This window comes from Aristolochia californica, unplaced genomic scaffold (assembly GCF_029961685.1).
Source record: "Aristolochia californica isolate CCGP_79_NKW_82.1479 unplaced genomic scaffold, dmAriCali1.0.hap1 SCAF_1, whole genome shotgun sequence".
NCBI lineage: Eukaryota > Viridiplantae > Streptophyta > Magnoliopsida > Piperales > Aristolochiaceae > Aristolochia > Aristolochia californica.
Window position 1 is genome coordinate 56,935,041 of NW_027181770.1, and position 16,504 is coordinate 56,951,544.

General features: G+C 35.0%; 1 protein-coding gene across 1 annotated transcript; it reads right to left on the reverse strand.

Annotated features, from left to right (window-relative positions):
- Positions 1-2,956: 2,956 nt before the first annotated feature.
- Positions 2,957-6,517, reverse strand: LOC137952221 (chloroplast envelope quinone oxidoreductase homolog). The gene is made up of 4 exons (XM_068799305.1): positions 6,352-6,517; positions 5,005-5,146; positions 4,243-4,334; positions 2,957-3,836 (listed from the first exon to the last, which is right to left on the reverse strand). Exons 1-4 carry the CDS (start codon positions 6,415-6,417, stop codon positions 3,147-3,149), a joined length of 990 nt encoding a protein of 329 aa, XP_068655406.1. The 5' UTR covers positions 6,418-6,517; the 3' UTR covers positions 2,957-3,146.
- Between the last annotated feature and the right edge of the window lie 9,987 nt (positions 6,518-16,504).

The following is a 16,504-nucleotide window of genomic DNA, read 5'->3' on the forward strand; positions in this document are numbered from 1 at the left end:
ACATTAAAATTTAAAGATGTATTTCTTAGATTTCAAGACAGAGAACCAACTTATGATTGTTTGTCAAGTCTTGATGAATGGGAAAATATTGAAATAGAGTGTGGGATTCTAGAAGTTTTGAATGTAGTCACTAATATAATTTATGGGAGTGACTGCCAAACTTCTAATTTATGCCTTAATGAGGTATATAGGGTAAAATAAATTTTGAATTTTCATTCTACAAATGAAAATATTTTCATTAGGACAATGGTTAGTGTAATGAAAGAGAAATTTGAGAAGTACTAAGGCAAATGTAATTTACTAATGGTTATTACTTCAGTTTTGGATCCAATGGTTAAATTAAGATCGATCGAAATATGTTTCCAAAGACATATTTTGATGAGGAAGATAGAATAACTATAAACTTAGTTCGACGGACCTTATGTGAGATTTATGATGAATGTGGAGATTAATAATGAATGGATTGTTTCAAGTATTAGCTCTATGGGTGTTTCTACAAGTCGTAGGTGACATTCTTCATCAAGTTCAGGTTGGTTAAAGTTAATGACTTGTGTGAAACAAGTGAAAGTAGTGAATTCACCAAAAGTCAGAATTAGAAAATTATTTTGAAGGTGTTATATTTGTGAAGAAACTTCACAATATGATTTTGTTGTTTTAGAATGGTAGAAAGTGAATAATTTAAAATTTTGGGTACTATCTAAAATGGCAATAGACATCATTGTAATTTTCATATTTACAGTAGCATTAGAGTATACCTTTAGTGTTGGTGTATCGTTCTTCCTTGGCACCAAATACATTTCAAGTTTTGATTTGTGGCAGTGATTGGGTTCGGGCTCTTTACAATGTAAAAAAAAAAAAATCAAAAGGTGAACTACTTTTAAATAATTATTTATTATGATATTTTTAAGTAATTTTTTTAGTTTTATTTATTAATTTTTATTTAATGATTACAACCTGAGAAGAAGAATGTGGAGATAATACTACCAATTACTTGATTTTTCATCGATTTCTCATCTTAGTAATTTTAACATTTTTCACTACATTAAGTAATTAGTAGTAGAAGAGTATTTTTTTATCAGATAATAATGTTTTATTATTTTGTTTTTGTTATAGGTGGAGATTTTGCTCATGTAAACGGGGACTTAGCATATTGTTTTCTAGCACGAAGAGAAAGAGATAGAGTTTACAAATTTATATTGGATTAATAATTTTTGTTTGGGTGATTGTCAATTTAATATTGATATTTTATTTAAATGTTTGTGTTTGATTATTGAATAAAAATTATGCCGTATTGGTGAACAATTTTATATAGAGCGCATAGACAATTTTATGCAGGGTTTATGTACAGAGGTAATTTATGTATAATTTTATATAAAATTTATTTGACATGTATTTTATGCAAAGTTTTAAACGGAGGTTGGTCATCGAGCTCGAGCTCGATTCTAATTTTACTTTCAAGGTTGGACTCGGCTCGAGTTCGAATTCAAAGTATTTAAATCAACTCCAATTCATACAAGTTCGAATTCAGCTCGATTCGATGCCAACCCTATAACACTATGGACAATCATTTCCATTCAAACTCATTCGCTTTCCAAATCAAATTAAAATACCAATTACAAATGTTCAAAATGTGTAATGACATTCAATTCCAACATATATTTACATGAAAATTGCAAATAGACCAACCCAAAATCGTCCTCTCTTGCATAAGGAAAAAAATCCTAACAGTAATAGCCACAAAGATACTAACCAAATCTAGAAAAATGAATTATACAAATCAATAAAAAATAAAATAGTTAACATAAGGAGATTAACATAGACGATCGAGCCTCCCTCCCAAATATTAAGAAGAAAATACGTAAAAAAATAATTTTTAATATAAAAACAGAGAAAATAATAACAAAGATGGTATTTACCACTAATTGGAGAGTTGGAGACCTCACTTACCAATTTCTTCATAGCTCATAGAGGGAGAAATTGCGAATGGAGAAATTTAGGTTTTTGAACAACTAACAAATCAGATTTTCTCCCCTTCGCTAATCATGGAGAAATCTAGGTTTTTTGAACAACTAATAGATCAAATATTGTGGTTGCATGGGAGATTAACCTAGGAAAGATGACTCACCTGCGGGTGTAGTCTATTTTGTGGCTTCTGAACCCAATGCCCAACTTGGCAACACCCAAATCCGATAAAGCAAGGAAGAAACTGAAAAAGTTGAAGATCATGGTGGCTGAAATAGGAAACGCTTCTAAATATCTGGATGCTATCGATAGAAACCTGATATTCAAAATCACCTACTCTCGACAAAAGAGCTCTCCAGGATATGCTCGAAGTCAAAAACCCGCATATGCTAGAGATGGACAGGTTTCGCCTTTCATCTCGACTAGAGAGGTTTCGGTGTTCGCCTTTTGTCCTTCGGTCCAATCCTGACTCTTGGCTCTGACCTTGGGTTCAAGTAAACTAGCCGGTTCCCAAGCTCCATTAGATGCCACCCGTGAAAATTAAAAATGTGGATAGAAAGGGATATGTCACATCCAAAAATGATCTCTAAGCCATGAAAAGTTAGAGATACGAAAGGTGGTAAGAGTCTAAGATGCAGGAGAAACACTGGGAAAGCGTCCCCTATCTGAGATGAGATGGCAATGTTAAATTGGGAGAAGTCAGGTTCTCTTTTTGTCTTGTTAGTTGAGGTAAGATTAGAGATAAATGAACAAGGCTGTAATGGCATATAAATGAAACAAAATAACTATTTTATATATTTATTTGAAATATCAATATATAATATTTTAATATTTTAAAATAAATTATTTATTTATCTATTTATTGGATAGTAACAACTATAAAAGTATAAGAAATTATATTATGCTTAAAATCTTTAAAATAATATTACCCCTCAAACCTTTGTCTTCTTGTAACCCAGGTCTCTCCTCTCCTCCCTCAGGACCATGCAAATACTTTCGTAATCGTAATCTGTTACTTCTAGTAACCATGAGAAAGCTTGTCTACAGCGAATAGAGGAAAGTTTGGGGGAAGTTGTGACCATGGCAATGTCTATAGATAGTTCATAAACAAATACAAGGTCCTAACAATCACAAACAGATATATGTCCGGTGTTTCTGAAACAATTCACGTATCAATTTTCTGGTCATGGCTCAACAATAATCTTCCCAGTCGCATGGCCATCCATTATCTTTGCCCAGGCATCTTCTGCCTTGCTCAGAGGAAACTTGGAGTCGACTACTGTCTTCAACTTTCCTTCCTTTAACAAACTGACCAGAAACTCCAAGTTCTTCCCCTTTGCATTCGTTAACAAAGGCACCAGCTTCTTTTTGGAGAAAGTCAGTTTTTTCATAGCAAAGGTCCACATGGCACTTGCACTCGGGGTTATATCTATCACCAGCCCGTATTCACTCAAATTGTTCTCGAAAGTTGACCAAGGAAAAGATGAAGCACAATGAATGACTGCATCATATTTCCGACCGGATGGGCTCTTCAAGGCTGCACCCTCTGGTGTCTTGTAGTCCATCACTTCGTCTGCTCCCAAATTCTTAACTAGCTCGAGATTCCGAGCACCACAAGTAGCTGTTACGTGGGTGTTGCCAAGCTTTGCGAGTTGAACAGCATAATGACCAACTCCGCTAGAGGCAGCTGTAACTAAGATGTTCTTTGTATTCCCTGTTCCATCAAGCTTTACGCCAGCAGCTTCAGTCACTGCCTGGAGCGCAGTAAGACCTGCTATGTTTAAACCTGCAGCTTCGGGGGCAGATATTTCTGGTGGGCGCTTGGCAGTTAGCGTCCCACTGGATACTGCAAACTCTGCCAACCCTCCTCCATTCTGTCATATGGAAAGAGATGTATAGGCCAGTCAAAATGAAAACAAATGACAACAGTAAGTTGGATGTGACAGGGATAAAATACAAAGAACAGTAAAATGATAAACGATAAAGATAACAGTAATTGGTCTTGTTCTAAGATGTGTATGTCATCCTACAACAGATTAGCAGAAGCACTTAATGATGTTTTCATATTTCCCTGTTTACAGCACCATTTCAAAAAAAAAAAAAAAAAATTCCCTGTTTTCAGTTTTACTCAAATTTTTTTGTCTCATCCTCGTCCCCCATCCTAGATTAAAATGCCTTAAAATTAAAGATGCGATACATATTATGACCATCAGGGAGAGGTCCCAAAAAATCTTTAGATTTGAAGATGATAAGTATTGGAGATGTTTACTAAGTACTCACAAACCAATTAAGCATTGCCACCACTTTATCCCCTGCTTTAAAGTTCTGAACTCCAGAACCAACCTCGACCACCTCCCCAGCCACATCACTTGCTGTTCAGGAATAATGACAATCAGTGCAAGATTTCAAAGTGTCACCATAATACAGAATATCATGAAAATATACCAAAATTCCAGAATTCCATACACAAGAAGATGAAATGTGACCAAGAAATGCTGAAGCATAAAACACATTAGAAAGTACAGTAATAAATTAAATTTAATGTTTAAGGTTAAACAAAATTTCTTTGTTAATGAAAATTGCCTGACCCAATGAGTTCCTATTGAGGTTGATTCTTCTACACCAGCAGAAATAAACACAGGTGCAAAACTTCCTAACTGAATTTCAAACTTTATCACAAATGATTCCATTGTAGCCAAGAAAATCATAAGAAGCACATAACATAACCAGAAAGCAGTATTACTTGTTTATCATTATACAAATTATATCATCATCAATCAGATTATTAGTCCACAAGTAGAAAAGAAAAGATCCAAAAAAAGAAGAAAAAAAAAAAAGACTTCTTAAGACCTCTTCTGAATTGAAGCAGCCTAACAACTAAAAAGAATGCTAAGAAACTTCAATAGACAAATCAACAGTTTTAACTTATAGACTCACAGTGGATTATAGATAGCATTGCAATATAAGACTACTTCTATGAGAGACTGAAGAAAGATTTTTAGGGCATACGCTGTAGAAAGCACTCGATTTACTTCATATTACCTGGAATAAAAGGAAACTTGCGTGGCAGAAATGGTCGTATCATGCCCTTCTGAATTTTCCAGTCAACTGCATTCAATGTTGCTGCCTCTACTTTTAGTAGAACTTCATCCTTTTTTGGTGAAGGCACTGGAACTTGCACATGCTGGAAGTCAAATTTTAAATCATTCAAGAGGAGTACAAGTCCTTCCAAAAATGAAAAACAGAGTGGAAATTGCAGCATGTAGCAAAAATACAGTTGCAGTTTCTACATGGTATTATTTGATCATTAAACTTTTTATAAATAGTGCTAAGACGTAACATAGTGAGTATTTCTGGTTTCACTACCACATAAATCTTCATAAAGCATAATGCAACAACAGAGTATAACCAAGGCTAATTAAACAAGAGAACCCATACTGAAAATGAATACCAACTACTTGTAAGCATGAATGTTTGACCCACAGTCTCAAGGTTCTGGATCAAGAGCTGTTCCAACTCCAAATAGTGACTACTCCCTCTTGCTTTTCAAAATTCTGCCTTTCCAGATCAGTGATTCCAATTGAAAACTAACTGTACACCATGTATGATTTCAACTAGTACTGCCTGGTCAAACCAGGTAGTAATAAGATTGGTTAACTTTTCCTTCAGTGTATGAAAGTTCTCCTGAAATTTTTTCTCTCTTTAAGTTTTATACTTCTTCATTGTACAGCTAAGTTCTGTTCAGAAGCAATGCTTCTTCATCCAATTAAAAAAGAAATATGTGACAAGGATTGATTTAGTGAGGAAAGACTAGAATGTCTAAATGGCCCCAAGGTTCATCCTTGCATAGTAGCAGCAAGACTTTTATAATTATAATGATGATGATTATGCTATTACAGAATATATGAATGGCAAAGAGAAAGTAACATTTATTAGAAAATATAAAGGAGAAAACAATTCTAGAAGCCAAGGCAGAGGCTTAATTGTTAACTCTCAAAAGCAAAATCATCAAATTCCACATCAGAAAATAGATTAAGCTCCATTCAGGTTCCAACACAGCACTCGAACATGGTTTTCTGGAACCACGGACAAATGTCAAATGGTAGTTTGGTAAGCTTCTCCTCATTCATAATTTTCCCTTATTTTATACAACAAGAATCAGTCAGTAAAAGACATTAACTGAAAGTTAATCAGCACAAAAATTTTAAATGTTAAGCAGTCAGTCAATAAAGGAATTTAATAAAATAAAATCGTTGACGCTTGAACAGATCGCAGCACTAAAGATGAAATACTGAGAGATGCAGCAAAACCGGCAGGATTAGGACAAAACCCATCAAATGAAAAGCTTAAAAAACACAAGTTGAAAACGCTGCAATTAAATAGAGCCACCTTCAAGGCAGCTACGCCACCGCCATATCCATCATATTGAACCGCCTTCATAACTTTGCCCGCCATCAAAACGAAAAGGAAAAGGCCAGACACCAGAAGAGCGGAACGCACTACAATTTCTTTCAGCGCCTAATTCTCGCTGCTCAGCAAACCCAGAAAGATAGAAAAGGACAACGAAACAAATAGACGCCTCGCAAGCAAGCAGAAGAATCCAGAACGTCGCGGCCCAGCGGGATTCGTCACTTACCATGTTTATTTTTTTCCGGTTTTCGTTTAATAACCCAAATCTTTTTTTACTATAACACGAGACACCAATTTTATCCAAATGGTAATCAGAATAACCTGGCCGGCATTTTTGACAATTAGTATCAATGAGCCGGCAGTTTTGACAATTCATCGTCAGCGGTTAAGCAGAAAACAATCTACGTCAATCGATGGCAAGCCGTCAATCAATGGCAAGCCGTAGAGATCGGAGTGACCTTGAATGTTTTTTAAGTACCCATAGACTGCCAAGATTGTGTGCATCAGTTTTCATGATGTTTCCTTGTTTGTAATGTTTGAACTTTCGAAGATAAATATGTGATCCATATCTTGCTTATTCCGTCCGGATTGGATCGCCACCCTAATTTGATAAACAATTTAGGAGATTTCAGCGAGCATTAGGGGTCGGAGCCCCGGCGGACAACAGGCCCAGAGGCGGCCTGGCCAGTATGTCATTGGATCGAGGGGAACTCGGCGAGAAAGGTATTTAACAGAGACCAACAACGTCAACTTCCAACCAGTGAAAGTGCAGACCAGCATATAAAAAAATGTCGGCAGATATGTAACATCCAAAAATGATCTCTACACCATGAAAGGTTGGAGATAAGCGATGAGGAAAAGTGAAAGTGAATTAGGGTGCGCCAAAGAGTGCAAAAGAAACTCGCTTCCGTGTAAAAATCCAAAGTTTCACCCTCTGAATTCACTTTTACTTGCTCTTTCTCGACGCTCTCTGCATCCTTCCCAACAGACCATCTCTCTCGATACTCGTCTCGCCGTCCGACGACTGAGCTTCCTCTGGCCCTCCTACAGTGTTAATTGTCAAAGCATCTTACCATTTAATATTCTCTGCATCTGTTGAGCTAAAAGAATGCCCTCGTTAGGGCTGAGAAGGAAGCTCAGTTCTCTACTTCACACTTGATGGACTTGTCATTTCTTCCCTCAAAACCCTTTTTCTCTTTCTCCAATAACATCCAAAACCTCCAGAAGATGTCTCTTTGAAAAACCTTTGTCCAGAAAACTTACTACTTCCCGTGATCCCCTTCGATTTTTAGGTAGAACCTTTGCTGGAACGTCTATAAGAGAAAAGGACGAGGACACTTTTGCTGCTGGTCGTGGGAGAAATTCAATTGCCTACTGCACATTAATACTTACACTGCAATTTCAATTGAACATACTAACACGAAAAACTAATTCACTTTCACTTTCCCGGTAGTGCACATTGAAGGAAAGTGAAGGTGAATTTGAATTTTCTTTCACTTACCCAAAATCGTTAATGCATACTTGACAAGTGAATAACCTATGTAATTCACTTTCACTCACTCCCGTGTAAAACTAGTGAAAGATAAAGGGTTCACCCTCCGAGTCCACTTTCACTCGCTCTCTCGACGCTCCACTCTCTGTTTCCCTCTCAATCTTTGTCTCTCTCAACGCTCCTCTCTCTACTTCCCTCTCAACCTTTGCCCTGACTTTCTATGTAATAGTTTTATTTTGATTTGTAATTATTTTTATTAATTTATACTACACTAAAATATATTTTATTTTGCAATAAAATACCCTATTTATTTATTATTTTTATGATATTTAATACTATATTAAATTACTAATTTAAGAGTGATAATTAAAATATTGTAAAAGTAAGAATTTGATCAAGTATTTAGACATTATAAAAGTAAACATTTTTGTTTGTATTCAATATTTTATAATTATAAATTAATAATTTTATTTAACTTGTAATTATTGTATTGATTTAGATTAAACTAAAATCTATATTATTTTATTAAAAAATAGCCTATTTAATTATTTATAATAATAATAATTTTTAATATTATATTAAATTACTAATTTAAGAGTGATAATTATGATATTGTAAAAGTCAGAATTTCAAGACATTATAACAGTACTCATGTTTGTTTAGGTATATTAATTTTTATATTTAATTAATTAATATTTATTTTAAAATTTTGAATTATTTTAATTTTTTTGTTAATTAAAAAGTTAGATACAACTATCTTAATAAATCTTAACCAATAAGAGTATTTTATCAATAAACTCATTTTCTACTTTCCACTATATTTTCTATTGTGTACACTAACACAAGAAAGTATTTTACACTGCATTTTCCATTGAGCACACAAACACAAAAAAGTAATTCACTTTCACTTTAAAAATACACTAACCCCTCTCAGATGTAGGAGAAACACGAGGGAAGCGTGGCGATGCACAAATACGAGAATCATCGTCCCCTATCTAAGATGGGATGGCAATATTAAATTGAGAAGATTCAAGTGCTCTTTTCGTCTCTTTAGTTGAGATAAGATTAGCAATAAATGAACGTGGCACTAAATAGCATATAAATGAAACAAAATAAACTATTTTATATATTTATTTGATATATCAATATATAATATTTAAATATTTTAAATATATATTTTATATTAATTATTTGGCTATTTATTGGATAATAGAACAAATAATAAAGTAAATAAATGGCATAATAATAAAAACATACACACACAAACACATATATTTATACAACTATAAAGTATTAAAAAATATATTATACTTAAAATATTTTCAGAAAAAAACGCACGTGAATCATATTTCATCTTAAAAATATATTTACTCAAATTACTCATATATATAATTGGGTAATCAGTTAATCAGATATGAAATAACCCATTCTCCATTTTAAATCGACAAGTAGGTAATATTTTTTATTCATTCCCATTCTATTTAATAAATAGTAAACAAACAACCGGTAGATTGACACTCCTTGATATTGGGTTGGTAAGAATCAAATGGATTTTGCATTTGAGAAAGGGTTGCCTAAATTGGGAAAACTTGACATTGGCTATTTCGATCAATAGACTTGCATTTGAGTAAACATAAAGGTATAATTAGGGATAACAATTGATTTAAAAATCTAACACCACCCCCATGAATTTGCCATTGCATAAATTCATGATTGGGTCAAATTTCTAACTTACCCTCAAACCTTGTCTTTGAGAATTATCATGTCCCCTTAATCCCCATACTCCACATTCCTCCCTTTCAATGTTCCCCATAAGTGGACTCATAATTCTTTTTTCTTATTTATATTCTTGAATTTTATTATTTTGTTATTTTACTTTTTATATTATCATATAGATATGCTTAAACTAAATAAATGCTAATCTTTAAAATGGTATATAATTATTGGTAGGAAAGTGGGACCTAACACCCCAAGTGAATGGATTCTACTACCCAACTAATGAGAGTGAAGTATGCACTTGCTTAGTTGTAGAACAAGGGTAACTATTTGTCTTGATCTATTAGTGTGTTAATATCCCAAGAGGATGACTTGTCATAGAAGAAAAAAGTTAATATTTAATTAGAGGTTGAGACATTTTCCAAATTATAAATTTATTTATTCAAGGTACAAATAAAGTTTTTATTTTCCTTTTCCAAATTGTCTACCCCACAAATTATGAGATCAATGTTCATGCAAAAGAGACCATGATTAATAAAAAAAGAAAAGTAATTACCCAAAGAAAGAGAAAGTGGAGTGTTATATGAAGACATTGCAAAATGTTTGATTCTAACCATCTTAACTTGTGAAACAAGTAGTATGAAACCACATAATATTTTAATTTAAATCTAAATGTTTAAATAAAATATTATTATTTCATTTCATTTTATTTTGACTTAGAAACAAAAGTCAATGCCACATAGCTTTGCTTACTTATTTACTTTTTCTTGTTCCCTTTGAAAGAAAAAGTAAATTTTATTTCAATTTTCCCTGCACGATATTTCATTTTGCTAAATTTTAAGAGAAATTGAGTCTTATATCTCAATATTAAAAAAAAATGATGAAATCATTGACATGAATAGGTGGTCGGGGTCCAATAGAACCACCGACTGAACAGGATGATGTCAAGCTCTTTAAAACCCACTTGAATATGATAGAGAGGCTTTAGAATTTTCATGGATGAAGTTGTTGTAAAAGCTAGAAATGACTTGGGTATTTATAGGACAAAATCCAAATTCAATAAACTAGCCCTTGTAAAAAAATCAGCCTTATTCATAGATCTTGTAAAAGATCATTGAAAATGTAATCCAAAAATTATGAAAAGATACTTATGAAGTTCTCCTATTCTTGTTTGTCATTTTGATAGTGACTTGCATGAACTGGAGACCCATAACCAAAGTTATGGCTTATGTAATATCTTCAATTCTATTTTTGTGGCTTTGGGTATAATATTTCCCTTTAGGGTAGACTTCTTAATGCTCCAATGGCTCCCTTGAGGGTTGAATCCTTTGTTTGACTCAAATCTCATATCTTCATTTCTTAAAGAGATCAACTCCTTTTCCTTTTTGTACAGTGGAATCTTTCCTGTTCTACACATTTTGTTTGGGTCAAATCCATTCGATGTACTTGACTGCTAGATACATATTTTTCCTATACAAGTCGACTCCTTAGTTAATTCAAAACTTGTTGTAACTCAAGTTTGACTCCTTGTTTCTTCTAGTTTACTATATGAGGTCAAATATTTATGGTGATTTTTCTAAAGATTGATTTCAAAATCAAGGTTTCTGAGATTGGCTTGCTCAACTCCATGCGTAAGTGTTCGACTCTACTGATGTAATTAGCTCCACATGACTAATGATTTGACTCCACTTCTTTCCAACATTGTCTATAACGACTTTTCAAACCTCTTTCACTACCTTTTCTATCTGTGTTAGGCTACAATACCATATGCTTGACTCCATATACCTTGGGTTCAATTTCATTTATCTCTTGAAGTGTAACATCTTGAATTTTTAAGTGCAGTGGCTTCTTCTTCCTTATGTACTCAACTCCTTTGATGTGGAGTTGACTCATTTTATTAAAGTTTCAATTCAAAGTCAATTTGTTCACACTTAAGAGTAAAATCATCAAATGTTTTTGTTTGTTATCATCAAAATCAAGGTACTTAAAAAGGTCTCTGAGCTTCTTCTTTCTCACTGTATGTTTTCTTGAGGTTGAATCTCAACTTCCTAAGGATATATACTTTTCTAGTAGTTGCCTTATCACCATTTCTAAACTTTGGCTCTCATGAACTCTCCCTTTTTTCATCTATATTTCCACCACCCCAATTTTTTGTTGCCTTTTCTCCTTTTTATTTTCTCCTTCTTTAATATTATATTCAAACTTGTTAAAGGGTTCTCCAGTCCTAAAGTCTCAAACCTAGTGCCCATATGTAGGTTGATCTACCCTTGTTCGGGTTAGGTTTAAGGACATATCTTTTCGTGTTCCCTTAGCTTTGGAGTTTTTGACGTATGAGTAAGTGTCTAACATTTGGTATCAGAGTAGGAACTATGTGATGTGTTTAAGTCCCTGAAGGAGTGACTATGAAAAGGGCTTCCAATTTCCAAAGTGAGAGTCATCAAAAAGATAAAAATAGCTACATAGTCTAGAGTGAAAGCAATCATATAGTAGGCCACAGTGAATGTTGGCACAAAAGTTTGGTTGATTATTTTGGTATTGTGGGAGCCAATCCAACGTCATATGCTAGGTCGGGTCAACCTTGTTGGAATAGGTTTAAGGCTCTAATTTTCCATGCTCCCATGTTTAATTTAATCTATATAAAACTGGTTTAAGCCACACAAGACTAGTTAATGTCCCCCAAGTTGAGTTATCAATTCTCATAATTTTCACAAGTCTAAGACCTCAAGTGAGTAAAGAGATTTTAAAATACCTTTTCATACCTTGAGTTGGAGACATATTCCCTGATCACAAAGATCAAGTGATCATGGGTTCCAAATTTTGTTTGGGTCCTACAACCCTCATATTTGAAGTCAAGTTTACTCCACCCATGGGTATCCAAACTTGCTTTACCCCCTTTTAACTTCGATTTGCTTATTGAGAATTCAAAGGCGTGGTGACCAAAGTGTCCATATACAATAGTGGCATGAATCACTGTGAGAGGATAATTTTTAGCCAGTTATTTTTTGGGACTTCAATAACTCATTTTCTCTCGAAACTCTAATGTCCCTATAACAAATGTTGTCAAACTCATTACTCAACTCTACATAGGTTGAGGAGCAGACACCAAGATCTTGACATTTGGAATTGAGAATATTATTCTCTTTTTCGAGTTCATTCTCTTTTCCAACTTAGTCAGTTAAATATTACTCTTACACTCAATTCGTGATCTTCGTATGGGATGATATCAACTATCAAGCATTAAGTGCCTAAATGAATACTCAGAGTGAGATAAAACTATAATTAGTATCCCTAGAATAGATGTTTCAACATGCACCTAAAAGTTTTAAGTAAATAAGTGCATTTGCGAGAATATTTTTAGAACACTTTTAGCAAGCTCAAGAAAAAAAAATTGTTATTACAATTAAAAGAAGTTTCTAATGCTATTATCTTTACAAAAAATCAGATGAAGCTTCGTTTGAGTTTCCAAAAGAAGTTTTCTTCTTCCCTCAGCAAGATTTGTGGAAATAGCAGATTCTTGTGCATCTGAAACCTACCCTCTACTGCAATTTGCCCAACTCATATGTTAACCCCATTTTCTGTAAGAACAATTTACTTGTAAAATCAAACACCTGAATAATAGTCTCCACCCTGTGTATAAATATTTCTACATTTTGCCACTTTTGTTACAAACTAGAAAACAAAATTACAAACGATCAAGAAGATCAAACGTTCTCCTTAATATATTCTAAAGCATCCACACAATTTTCCCAAGTGTTAGAAAATATCGTCCCAATCATATCCGCAGCACCCTCCAAAATCTCCTGCAACATCTCCTGGCAATTCTCAAACGCAGTCTTCGTCATGTCTGCAAGACCTCCGACCGCCGAGCTCGTCATGCCGATAGACCCCGTAATGGTCCCAGTAAGAAGATCAAACCCACTAGAAACAAGAGAAATAGTTGCCTCAATCAGAAGCTCAATGAAGTAGTCAATGACCGACCTGACCGTCCCGGCGAGACCGTCGAGCATGCCATGGATGGCTTCCCCTGGAAATTTGAGCGCTTGAATAGCTATGACCAGCAGAAACGCCGAGCACCTGAAAAGCAAGAACGACAACAGATTTGCGATCGAAGCTAAAGAAGAGAAAGCAAGATTTAGAAGAAAAGAGAGCATTTTCTGGTCAATGGGGGATATGGGTAGGTCGGAACTGGAAGAGGGGAGATGGGTTGTAATTGGAACAAGTGGACTGATCTTCAAGCGTGCAAGGTTCAATGTGGTTTCTGGGTATATAGTTTATACAAAGTAAACGGGTTTGTTTTAAGCTTTCTCTGGTCTGCCGCGCCTGTTAACTGAACCATGCATTAATCTGGAGAAGAAAAATTAATTAATCGTTCAAAGAAGACTAGATTTATTAATCTCGCGGAGTGGCATACATTAACTCCATTACTGTATACACCCAGAGAGCTTCAACTGCCGCGTAGTTCTGGGTTTCGATACCTTTGATCTGTTCGACTGAAGTTAACAGATTATGAACTTCAGTTAAAGATCAGATTGGTTTAACCAAGTCTTCTGCAAAAGTCCATGGAGGGTCAACACGCTATGTAGGAAGCTTCTGGTCCTGCCATTGTCTTCCTTTCTTTAATAACAGTGAGATAGATGACAGCGTTTAATTTTTGCTAAAAGTAAAACACAGTACTGGGAAAACCATGTACAAGAAATGGAATCGTAGAGAAGACAACAGATCAGAACGATATTGAAACTATAATAGATTAGTTAGAAATCCGTAACTTAATATTATAATAATCCAACTTTAATATTGTATTTTGACGATTTCTAAGACCTCCCAAACTATTGAAACTGGTCTCCTCAGAAAAATATATAAATATCGATGCTGGATGGAGAGGGAACAGTACAGAATCGTTGATCTCAATTTGCTTGTGCAAAGCAGCTCAAAGTAGTAATGAAGATGCAGGGTTTTTCATGTCCTTGTCATTGGGACGAGACGTGCTTTTCAATCTTCCACCATAACTAGCTACAACAGCAAGTTTGCTCGCTATCTAGATCAACTACTCTGATGGCGTGCAAAGGAAAACTGAGTCCTGCCAACTCCATTTCGTTAGTTTCCTTGGTTCTATCTATGATAAGCAACAACAACTTTTATGTAGCTTTACTAAGATGACATTATGGAGTTAGACTAAGTTACAAGGAAGAGAAAAAAGGGTGATTGGTTAAACCACCCACCTTTGCCTAGGAATAGAGGTCAATTCTCTATGAAAGTAGGGATATCAATTGAGGAGATCATTTACTGTGTATGTTGTCTTTTAAGTTTGCACAAATATGCATCATCCGTACTCCATTGCCTAGCTCTTTCATTAAGCAAATCTTTTAACCATTTATTATCCTGTAAATTCTATGTTTCAAGCATCTACATATTATGGTTAGAGCAGCAGATTTGCTACTCTAGTTTGATCAACTAATCTGAATGCAAGAGGGAATCAAATATGAGGGTTAGGAAATTTGTCAGTCTTTTGTAATTATATGGGGAGATTTATCTCAATTCACTCTTTCTATATGATCGGAACGGATTAGCCTGAACACAAACCCCATCTTGGTAAAGGAGACTTATAATTAATCTATGCCAGACAAGGGTTACATATCTTCCTTGGTCCATCTAGGATTGGCAACAAAATAGTATATATTGATAGAGTAATGTATAAGCTAAGTTTTGACAAAAGATGGAATTGTAAGATGAGTAGTAGGAGACGTGATTGCTGATTTGTTGGGATTAGGATTCTCCTACAATTTAGAAGTCTCATGTAAAAACAAGCATTACCTATAAATTTTATACGAGTGTTTTGTTTTCTAAACTAGAATAGTATAGAGAGAGTAATTGCTCATTGAAAAAAAAAATCCCTCTTTTCTTCTTCCTTCAATGTTATTCTCCTATTCTAACAATTATGCTACTCCACTTGGAGTACTTACAAGTCTGAACTCCACATCTAAATCATACCTAACACGTTACTAATAGATAAAACATGGTCGAAGTCCACACCTAAGAAGATTTTAATGTAAAAGGTGATAAAGGATCAATAAAATCCTCCTTTAGTTATCGGAAAAGATTTTGATTAAGTTTATCCTGTGTTGTATTTATCTATTCATGTACAACTTATCATTTCATATTGTAAACTGTATAAATACTACCCTTAAACGGTCCAATTCTATACCTAATATGGTATCAGAGCAACTGCATTTGTCATCCTCCGAAAAAAAAATCTCGTCCTTTTCCTCACCCCTGTAACCTCCTCTCTAGAAATTCCGCCTTGTGCTACATGCTTGTCAACACAAACATCGAGCTCCGTCAAAGCCTCCAGGCGCCGCCGCCAACCGCAACTCATCCACCGGAACGGGCTTCCGCCATCCTGCAACTACCCTCACTGTATCTCCCTCTCTACAACTCTTGGATCTTCACGGTACCTTCCAAACTCCCATGGAACCTCCGAAAACAATCGATGACCGTAGTCGAGCCATCAGCGCGACCTTTCGATGCCCCACACCAACAATCCTGGCGAGCCTCCGCTCCTACTTACGCCAAAGAAAGGAACCAGGCGATGCACACGTTGTCCATGTGAATCCTACGTGTGAAAAAAAATCCTTACAGTCAACGACTGCTTGCTCACGATTTCTCTATTCCAACTCACTACCCATTTTGTGTACATCAACTCTGCCAACTCAATCACTATGTCTGGTCATGCGGGCTAGTGCCCGTCGCCTAACAACTGTGATCGACCAACCATGGCCACCAACTCAGGTGCCCTACCTTACAGTGGTCGTCCTCAACCTTGTTCATACCTGGGGTTCTATCAGCCAATCTAGCCCATCAACACTGGATTTCCACCTTCTCATACATCGACAACACCATGGCAGCCACACGCCAACAATTAAATTT

Bases quoted from the DNA above. Each gene is read 5' to 3' on its own strand.
- LOC137952221 (XM_068799305.1), bottom strand. From the start codon at position 6,417: ATGGCGGGCAAAGTTATGAAGGCGGTTCAATATGATGGATATGGCGGT. The intron at 5,147-6,351 runs GTGGCTCTATTT...TTTGACTTCCAG, and splicing joins GTGGCGTAGCTGCCTTGAAG to CATGTGCAAGTTCCAGTGCC. The intron at 3,837-4,242 runs GTGAGTACTTAG...TCCATATGACAG, and splicing joins TGGCAATGCTTAATTGGTTT to AATGGAGGAGGGTTGGCAGA.